Source organism: Coloeus monedula, assembly GCF_965178545.1.
Source record: "Coloeus monedula genome assembly, chromosome: 3".
Taxonomy (NCBI): Eukaryota; Metazoa; Chordata; class Aves; order Passeriformes; family Corvidae; genus Coloeus; species Coloeus monedula.
Window position 1 is genome coordinate 79582795 of NC_138783.1, and position 10714 is coordinate 79593508.

The window sequence follows — 10714 nt, forward strand, 5'->3', positions numbered from 1 at the left end:
CTACTCAAAATAATGGGAACTGATAAAAGAGCCTTCATGTAAGCATCAAATTAGCACATCAAATATTGCTAGAAACCACAGACTAGAACATCAATATCTACTGCAAATGGGTAAAGCTAATCACCTTGACAAAGAACTAGATCTCCACCACTACAACATTTTTTTCAAAGCTTGTCACAGAATACACAGTGCAACAAATCAAAAACAAATTATGGAGCATTCAGATTGGATGATTCCAGAACTTTCAATTTCCACAGACACTTGAGTTACTTTGCTTTTTATTTCAAATAGTTTTTCACACTTTTGAACACAAACTGCCATCTTGTCTAGTGTCCAGCTTGTTTAGCCATGCAGAACAAAGTCCTTTTCACCATAAGCAAAGCCACCATTCATCCAATAATTTGAGTAATCTCTCTGTACTTGTTCCACATTGGATTCATTACTTTTGACCTTAATCAGCCAAAAAAACCCACTCCATTTAAAATTAACTCTTTTTAGTACCTAACAACACTGTTGCCCACTTCAACAGAATAAAAATAGCCCAATACATTCTCAGATCCTATTTGTTCAATTTGGCCTCACAGCTCAAACTCAGCTGCAACCAACTAAACCAAATCACCTCTTCCTAATGCTCTGCATTTCCAACTAATGAGCTCCCAGACTCTTGCAAAGGTTCTTTGTAATACTCATACTTACGACAAGCTGCACTTTATGTTGTTTTGTTCAGTAATTCCAGTTCCCAGGGTTGCACAGTTCTTCAGCACTGGCCTCTCAAGTGTAACAGGTGCCTTTAAATTTTGTACCATCAGTCATTTTAATCAGCATGCATTGCCTTTTTCGATGCAAAGGTCACTTTTCAGTCACCAACTGATGAGAACAGTCCTGGAGAAACTAGCAGTATCACCCACTCTGACACCACCTCTGCAGTACCCTCCTCACAGCCAGCATTACACATGTCTAGCAACATATTTATTTTTATGAATTTCCAATTCTCATCCACACTAATTGTCCCTCAAAGCTCAACAGAAAACATTACTGAAATTCAAACTAGTTAGATCCAACTTTACCCATAACCGTTCTGAGCAAAGATACAGCTTTATGTTTATTTCCACATCTCACTCCAGTTCTTATTTCTAACCTCTTTTTATGAAGAGTTATTCCAGCGATTGTAGAAAAGCATTAAAAAATGTCTCTTTAACTTCCAAGAATTGTAAAGCATCTCCATAATTCAAGTTCTTTTTTACTTGCAGATCTGTGATTTCTCTGTGCAGCTCATTTGAAATAGACAATCTTTTAACACCTCATTTTGTGTATGTTTAATTTCACCAAATCAATTTCCAATTTGTCAGTCCAATTCTCATTCCCTACCAAGACTGACCCCAAAATATGATAATCTGAAGAGGTTCAAAGATTTCTGGGGATTGCTTAGCCTGGAAAAGAGAAGCCTGAGGGCTTGGAAATCTTATTGTGTGTGAATACCTGATGGAAAGGAGTAAACAACACAGGGCCAGACTCTTCTCAGTGGTGTCCAGAAGAAGGACAAGATGCAATGGCCAGAAACTGAGTATAGGAAACTTCATCTAAACTTCAAAAAAAAAAAAAAAAAAAAAAAAGAGGAAAAGAAAAAACAAACAAACAAACATACAAAAAATAACCACCAAAACAACTACAAAGGTAAAACCCCAACCTTCCTTAATGTGAGGATAATCCAGCACTACACTAGGTCTGTCCAGGCAGGTTGTGGATCCTTTGAGGTATTAAAAAACTAGGCTGGATGTGGTCCTAAGCAATCTGATGACTCTACTTTGAGCAGGACTAGATGTGGACTAGATGTGCTCCACAGGTCCCTTACAATCTCAACTATTCTGTGATACACTTCCTATCACACCAAGAGTTGGTTTTGCTGCTAAATTTACTGCTCAAAAACAATTTCTTCAGAAATGAGACACCATTGCTGCACATAATTTCCATATTTTAAATTTTTTCTTTGGTTAGATCAGAGAACAGAAATCTGCCAGAGAAGTTCACACAGGAAATTTTCCCACGTACCCAGAGAACTTTGAGCCTAAAGCCAACCAAAGTGAACAGCGGGCACAGTTGATGTCATTCTTCACACAGCTCCCCATTTCAAGAAGGCACTGCAAAGGTTTCCCCATAGCACCACTTGCAATCTTTCAAAAAACCATTGAAAGTGTCTTCATCTCAACATGGTATTAAGCAGTTCCCCTTTTTACTTTGATCCCCACAAAACTAGCAGCACAGTTTGTGCTGTAGTGGAGGCAGGCAGTAGCAGAGATACATAAATTTGGGTAAATTGCACAAACTCAAATCATGCAGCCCTCCCACAAACCTGGGCTACCAAAGCAGGGGGCAGGGAATAAACAAACAAAAAAAAAAGCAACCACCAACTCCCCAAAACACCCATATAAGATGGTTTTGTATCAGGGAAAAAACTACCTCCAGGAAGGAGAAGCCTCAAAGTTTGCTTTTCAGCATTTCAGCTTTCTCAGAAGCTCACAAGTTTTTGTGTCAGCAATATATATATACACCACATATGAACAACTGATAGAACACAAAATTGTTTCCTGAAGCTGGTGTGAAATTGAAATAGAACAGAGGCAGCAGGCAGATTATAAAATGTTCAATTGTATCAATCCCTACCTATACTTTCAAAGAGCAGCTAATTAACCCAAAAAGACAAATTTAAATGGGATTTAAAGACTGGGATTTTTATATAAACAAGGATAAAAAATATATATTTTTAAGAAGCCTTAAAACTGGAACCAAATTTGAACCATCTCTCAGTCTTATCTATCAATAATAAAGTAAAATGAGACAAAGTACCATAGCTATGTTATAATTATCATTAACAGCAACAACTGATTTTTATTTCATTTTAAGAAGACTAATCAGCAAAACATTGAATGAAAAGTACAAAGACTAGAATGAAAGCATTCATCTATAATAAACAGGTGTAGAATTTGTCAATTATAAGAAGTAATTGTTTTCTTTTTTTCTTCATACACATTCCATATTTCTAATTTGCCATCTCCCATACTATAATTATTCAATTCAGACACATGCTACCATAAGGAAATTGCTTTCTTCTGGGAGAAATAAAATATACCAAAAATGCAGAGAATTAGCAATAGCAATACTTTAACTATTGAGAAAAAGGAACACCTGCCACAAATCCTGCTGTGAAACTTCAGTGGGTTGAAACAGAGGAGAGAGGAAGCAAAAAATAAAGCTGTAAACCTTGCATCTCAAACACTGCAGGTAAAAACATATAGCATGAATCACTGTGGCCTATTAATACTCATATTTGTCACACAGTTCAACTCTCTTGTTCTGATTTCTACCTAGATTGAAACAGCGTTTAAGCACATTTCCAGCAGGAATAAAAAAGTTGCCTAAAGTTAGCCTACCATAAAAGTATTCCTCATCCCTTGTATAACCCTCTTTCCACTTATTTTCAAGCAAGATGCACTTATCTTAGATTCAGAATACAAAGTATTCAATTCTTCCTCGGTAACACAAATATACAAAGCATGCTTCCAGATTTCTAATTAACCAATACCATTTTCTGGGTGCAATGTCCCCTGCACAAATCAGTCTGAAATTTTCTGATATTTTTCATTCAGAAAGCTGCTTAGTGTACAACCCTACAAGTTTAATACCAAAATGAATAGTTACCTAACCACAGCCTGCTTCCAGAAAGCATATTTAATTGGAATTTATTCTGAGTTTCTGAAGTTTCTTAATTTTTAGTGCAACATCACTAAAAACTTTCATAACATGTAACTGACTTCCCCCCCTTTCATCCACTACACTTCTAAACGGTAAATTACTGCAATTAAAAATCTCTCCATGCCTTGAGCACACAATGAAAGCAACACACAAGTATCAGCAGTAGGTACATTATGGCAGTGAAACACAAGATGTATTTTAGACACCAAGAGAAAGACAGCTAAGGAAAAATGTCCCAAAAAGAGTTTTAGAAAAATGTCTCTCACTTGTTTACACTTGCTAAAAGGCTAAATGCTGTAAAAATCACTCTTAATTAGCTAAGCTACTGATAAAAAGAAAAATAAAGTAGCTCTTTGTGGAAAATCCCATCATTATGACAAATGGCTGAATAAATAGTGCTAATTGAGGCAATTAGAAAGTTACATTGCATTAACACTACTTGAGAAAAAGAAGGAAAAGAGCGAATTTTAGGTTCTACAGCAATTCCATAATTTGAGGGGAGACTCTCCTTGCACCCACTGTTATCTGACAGAAAACCCAGATGTCTGTCTCAAGAAGCTGCCAAGCAGAGCAACTAAAAATACAATAAATTCTTCTGGTCCAAGCCTCACTTCTAATCAAGCTACACTGCAGAAGGCTCTCAGTTCTATACTAACATACAATCAGCACACTCTGATGTTTGTGCAACCTAAACATTTATTACTCTAATACCCATTCTTGTCCACTAAGAGGGAACAACACCATGCACAAATACTTCCAATAAATAAAGTATTTTTTGGTTTATGAAAGCCATTTCACTAAAAAAAAGAGCATCTATTCAATACATCTCTTCAAAAATAAACTACATTTATCTGAGTTTTGGAACTTCCTGAACGCAGCCAGAAGTCTGGTTTCAGGTAATATACTAAAGCTTAAAGCAAGCTTGGGAAAAACAAACAGATTTTACTGCTATCAACTAACTTGTGAATGCCAACATCACCTTGCACTGATCATAGCTCAAGACTCAGTTTGGCATATAACCCAAACACATCAGCTTAAGGGAGTTAGCAATTTTGGCAGGAAGAAGTTGCTACATTCACAGTCAAGCTTCTGTGTATAAAAAAAATTTAAATATGGAAGCTGAAGTCTACCATTAAAACAAACAAACAGACAAACATTTTTCTCTGCTGAGAAATGGAGATAATTTTACTGATGGGTTAGGAAACCCAAGATTAAATCTTTCTAATGTAATGTAATTTTATTATCTCATGTTGTCTTCTCATAAAACTAAATACTGTCTTAAAAAAATTGTCCCTCTACATCTCAGATCCAGTACACTGAAGAGATTCTTCCTATGTATTGTATTTGTTATTAATTGTCAGGTGCATACCTACATATGGAAACTTACCCAGATCAACAAAGAGTTTACAAGTAAAAACAGTTCTGATTACATAGCTGCATCCACACAAATTATTACTTTTAGGCACACAGAACACTGCTGAATTAAATAGTACTCCACAAATGCAGGCAGGTGTATCATCACAAAAGCAATAACCAGATCAAATTCAATCACAGAATCATAGGATACCAGGTTGGAAGGGATCTCAAGGAAAATCTGATCCAACCTTTCCCAGCAAAAGCACAGTCCAGACAAGATGGCCCAGCACCCTGTCCAGGGAAGTCTTAAAAGAGTCCAGCAGCAGGGAATCCACCATTTCCCCAAGAAGATTATTCCAATGGATGATTGTCCTATTTGGGAAAAAATTTTCCTCTTATGTCCAATCAGAACCCTCCCCAGGGGTAACATATACCTCTTACTCCTCATCTTTCCATGTGATTCCTAGTAAAAAGGCAGTCTCCATCTTCTCTGTAGAAACCTTTCAAATACTGGAACATGGTGATAAGGTCTCCCCTAGGCCTTCCCTTCTCAAGGCTAAACACATCCAGCTCTCTCAGCTCCACATGACAGGCTTTCCAGTTCTCCAGTCATCTCTGTGGCCATTCTCTTGACCCTCTCCAGCTGTCCACATCTTTTTTGCAGAGCAGGCACCAAATTATTATCAGATGGATGCAGTATTTTATATTATTATTGATTTATATTAGATGCCTGGTTAACTTTGTTAGTTAGTGTTTGGTGCATCCTCTATTCTCCTTCCCACTCCACTCCCCAAGAACAGGAGCACGAGAAGAATTTAAGCAAATTTTGAAAATGCAGCCAAGATACATACTTCCATCTTCTAGTTCAGAAACACAAAAGATGCCACTGTGTAAAAGCTGACATCAGAGCCTTGTACACCACTCATAACACAAGGCCCGATATTTAAATGTGTTCGCTACATCAGTAGCCTTTTGTCTCTCTGGGGAACAAAGATGACAGCTGGCTAAGAGGGTACCTTACTCAAACATGAAACTGGTACATGAAACTTGCCACAATGCAGGACAAGTCTGACTGGTCTGTGAGGATACCTGAAAGACACAGTCGCCATAAGCAGTATCTATTTACCTTTTCTGGAAGGCCACACAATGGAAGTAGGTTTTCCTGACTCCTCTCAAACAGCTCCTTACATCTATTACATAGCCCTGACACAGCCTTTGACTACAGAGTGAGAAGATGCCCACTTCATTTTCACCAATTAAAACTTCTGTCCTGCCACCCAAGGGCTGAGCTTGTAATATGTCACAGAACCATGACATCTGTATTCAGGATATTTTAAAACTCATTAGCCAAGATCATAACAGTTCAAGGATCTGTCCAATATTTAAGTGCTGTAAGTTACTGCAAAGCTTTTGTCAAACTATAATGTAAATAGTAACAGTGAGCACAAACTCTCAAACAAAAAAAACCAAAAAACAAACTGGGTCTCCTACACAGAAGCTGCAAATGGAAAGCAGTAGAAGCTAAGCGGCCTTTCCACAGTGCCTTTGATTTAGCAACACTGTATTTTGCAATTACTAAACACAGAGCTCACACAGGAAGTCGTTAAAACAGTTTCTTATAAAAGGAGAAGGAGTTACAATAAGGAAGACAATAACACCTACAGTGTGTAACTATGAAAGAACAGCCATGCTGGATCAGAACAAAGGATCCTCTAGGCCAGGACACTTCTCCTACAACAGTCAAAAGTGAACATCTTGGGAACAGTGCAAAAATAGAAAAGTAAACAGCAGTATTTCCCAAAACACCCTTCCAGTCTCCAGCAAACTGACACTTTAGACACTTTCTGAGCCAGAAAAGGTGCCTTTATACTTAAAAACCTTTCTTTTATATTAATTCGTCAAGTTCCCACTTAAATTTAGTTAAACTTAGCATTTCTTGAAGCAAAACAACTTGAATGTCAATGCTTATTTACATTGAGAAGCTGTAGCTCTTGTACGGAAAATACAATGAAGAATGAATAAAAATAACTTACTGCATAAACACTGTTATTGCTACAGAAAAACTGAAAGGGAAGAAGATAAAAAAAGGGTTTTATCACACAGAATAGGCTTGTCTTAAAGGTGATGGAATCTTAAAAGCACCACAAGAATTTATTACCATAAATTTATTAACACAGTACTTGATTATTTAAAATACAGCTTCCATAAAGAAGCTACAGAAGCTCACCACAGCCTTGAAATGCAGGCCAGTCTGAAAATCAAGGTCATATACACTTACTCGGAGCCAGCCTTGCAGGAATCTCACACATTTACAGGCAAACACACACTCTCCTCAGGCCACTTCCATAAGGCATGAACAAGCAAGACAACACATTCTCAGTTTAGTAATGATGCGGCTTCACACTGCACACCCAAACTCATATCTATACAAAGCCCTTAAAACAACAACAGCAAAAACTTTTGAATCCAAACTTAAACTGCACACACAGAAATTTAGGTCAAAACCCAACTCTGTTTTTATTCAGGTTACAACATGCCCACTTTGCAGCAGACAGCAAATCTCAGGTTTTGACAACCTTCCAGCACCATCCTACATTTCCTCCACAGTTTTTCATTCCTTTGGCTCACTCTCTACCCACTCACTTTTTATGCATCACTCTTCAAACATCGATCAGACATCTTGTTCAGGGAGAAATAGATTAATCTTTCATTCCTCTGCTCTATTTACACTACCCATGCTCATGCCAAACAGCATTAATAAAGTGATGTCCCTCCAAGTGATTTTTTGGGGTCAAGAAGTTACTCTGCTCACACAAGCACACTGGCTGCTCTCTTGTGTAAGTACAGCAAAGAATGTCAGAGAAAGCTGCATAACTTGTCACTGACACTGCTTCCACCATTTGTGGCAGAAGCTGGTAGGTGGGGAGGAGGGATCACACTACAGAAAAAGAAGACATAGTCCCGTGATTTAGGCAATTTAATTATAACTCAGAGAACTAAGCTCTATTCCTCTCTTCTACACAACGAAAAAGTCCCAAACCTTTTTCTTATCGAAGCAGATGTCACACATTGCATGTACTTTACTCTTTGAACATTTACTTGGAAATAAAATCAAAGAGAATCATGTACTGAAAACAGACCACTATAAAACTGCTGTATATTCTGACAGAATGGAAATGGATATAGACATCTTGAACTGGGCACCAAAAATTAGCGAGCAGCATTCACATTGCTCGCAGACTTTATGCCTCTACCTATCAGCAGGTCTTCAGTTTGGTGTTCAGGGGGATTTTTTTAGACTATTAAAGTTCACACTTCAGCAACTCTCATAATAATAGAATAAAAATCATGAGAAAAATAACACCATCCTGAATAAAAAGATTTGAAGCAAAGTCCCAAATTACATGGACTAACAAGAACCCTGAAGATCCACCCATTTAGTACAGCTAACAGTACTACAAACTAAATAATAAGTCAATAAAAAGCACAGGTCCTTAGATTATGCAGTGACACACATCAGCAGTACATGCATAATGATGGAATAATCTTCATTCTCTCACAAGCAACTACAAATCTGACTTTTTAATTCTAAAGTGTTACAGATTGTGTTTCAAAGTAGATAGTTGCCTCAGTTCTAATATGTCTCAAAGGAATAAAAAAAAAAAAAAAAAAAAAGCCCAAATAATAGCCATAGTCAATCAATAAACCCTTATTTCTCTGTCTCTGGCAATCAGCAAACTGCTCATATTTGGAAGGTGAACTTGAACTCTCAACAGAAGAACCTACAGAGCAATAAATTAATCCGCTCAGAGTGTGGGCCTAGTTAGGCTACAAGGCATCCAGTACTATGTATGAGCATATAATTCATGTCATGCATGTAACATTTTCAATTCAAATCCTCAGATTTTTGGAAGAAAAGAGATTCATGACTTAGAATCTTGACTCACAATAAAACCAACCATGGTAAACCAACACTTAAACCAAATTATGCACAAATGCTTTCAATCCAGGAGACAAATTAAGGGAAACTCTTACAGGTCATTCATAGGTTGTTCCTTCGGAGATTAGGGCAAGAAAGTTTCCAATCAGATGTGGGAAACATTAGAATAACAACACACAGATACCAATGACCTTAATGTTTTCCTGGCAGCAGTTTCCATTTAAACCAAGAAAAACGAGGCGGTGAGGAGGGGGGAAAGCCAGCTCAGGCAGTATAAAAACGCATTAGTTATTTCAAAAATACAGTTAAGACACAGAACCAGAAAATTCCACCGTATAACAGCAGCTGACGAACTCTCGGAATCAAACACAGGAGCCAAACACGATCCCCGAGCACCCACCTCAGAGCAGCACCACAGATATGGGCACTGCAGCATGCGCTGAAGGTCAACATTTCCAGGCCCTGCTTTTACGGACTGGTTTTACGTATGCTTCCCCTATTCACCTCAAATTAACGGGGCCGAAAATCGCCCACTGAGCCGCGGTTCGCTTCAGGAATTAAAACACCGAGAACTCCCGGCCGGGGGAGGGGGCCACACGCCACGCTCCGCTCCGCACGCCTGCAGCGACCCAGCGGCTACCGAGGACAGGGATGGAGGGAGGCAGGGGCAGGCAGGGATCCACCGGGCCGACGGAGCTCGCTGGGCACCACGCCAAGCGCTGACAGCACGTTTCGTCTCCATCCCGCTCCCCTGCTCCCGCGGCCGAGCCAGGGCCAAGAGGCGCCTGATCCCCGAGCCCTGACCCCCGAGCCCCGGGAAACCCCCCTTTTACACCCACCCTCGCCCGAGGTGCGTGTCCGGGCCTGCCCTGGGGGCAGCTCCTCACCTGCATCCCCGGCAGCCCCGCCTGCACGGGGGAGTGAGCCATGGCGGCGGCGAGAGAGGCAGGGAGGGAGCCGGCTCTCCTCAGGCGGCTCCAGGGCACAGAGCTGAGCTCATCTCCACGCTCTCTCACACACAGCACGGCCGTCCTCCTCCTGGCCCTTCCCCCGGGCGAGCAGCGCCTGTGCGCCGGCGGTGGGAAAGGGGCCGTCCCAAGGCCAGGCTCTCCAGGCCGCCGTCACGGATGAAAAGGCGGCAGCGGCTTCCTCATCCCTCCTCCTCTTCCTCCTCCTCCTCCGGGCCGTGCCGGCGACACGATGACAAACCTGAGGCGGGAGGAGGAGGCGAAGGAGGAGGGGGAGGAGCGGCAGCGGCGGCGCCGCCTCCCCTGCGCGGGTACCTGCCCGCGCCGGGCGCCCGCCCGCCGCCATGGGCGCGGCAGGAGCGGCCCGCCAGGGTGCGGGTGCCGCTCCTCGCCCCGGGGAAGGGCAGCGCAGCGCCGGTACTGCGCTGCAGCCTGTGGCGTCAGGAAGCGCTTGGCTTCCTGTCAGAAGCTGCAGAAGCCTCAACCCGAAATGCCAACCGTGCTTCTGTAGTTCCTAAGCGGGAGCAGAGTGGGTCAGCACTGAGGTCTCTCCCAAGCAGCAGAAGCTCTGCATACATGCAAACCCCTTGAGAACTCGACAATGTTCTATTCTCTGTTACAACTGGAATTAAACAGCTCAGTCGCACAACTTTCCATGTGCCATGGAATGCCCTAAGATTCTCTCCTTTTTCCACCCCGC

General features: G+C 40.9%; 1 protein-coding gene across 1 annotated transcript in view; it reads right to left on the reverse strand.

Annotated features, from left to right (window-relative positions):
* Positions 1-10111, reverse strand: part of STK24 (serine/threonine kinase 24) — a 51074-nt gene extending 40963 nt beyond the window's left edge. Inside the window, exon 1 of the mRNA XM_082279059.1 lies at positions 9934-10111. Coding sequence (XP_082135185.1) covers positions 9934-9975 — 42 coding nt within the window. The 5' untranslated portion in view covers positions 9976-10111. The remainder of the gene's footprint in view (positions 1-9933) is intronic.
* Between the last annotated feature and the right edge of the window lie 603 nt (positions 10112-10714).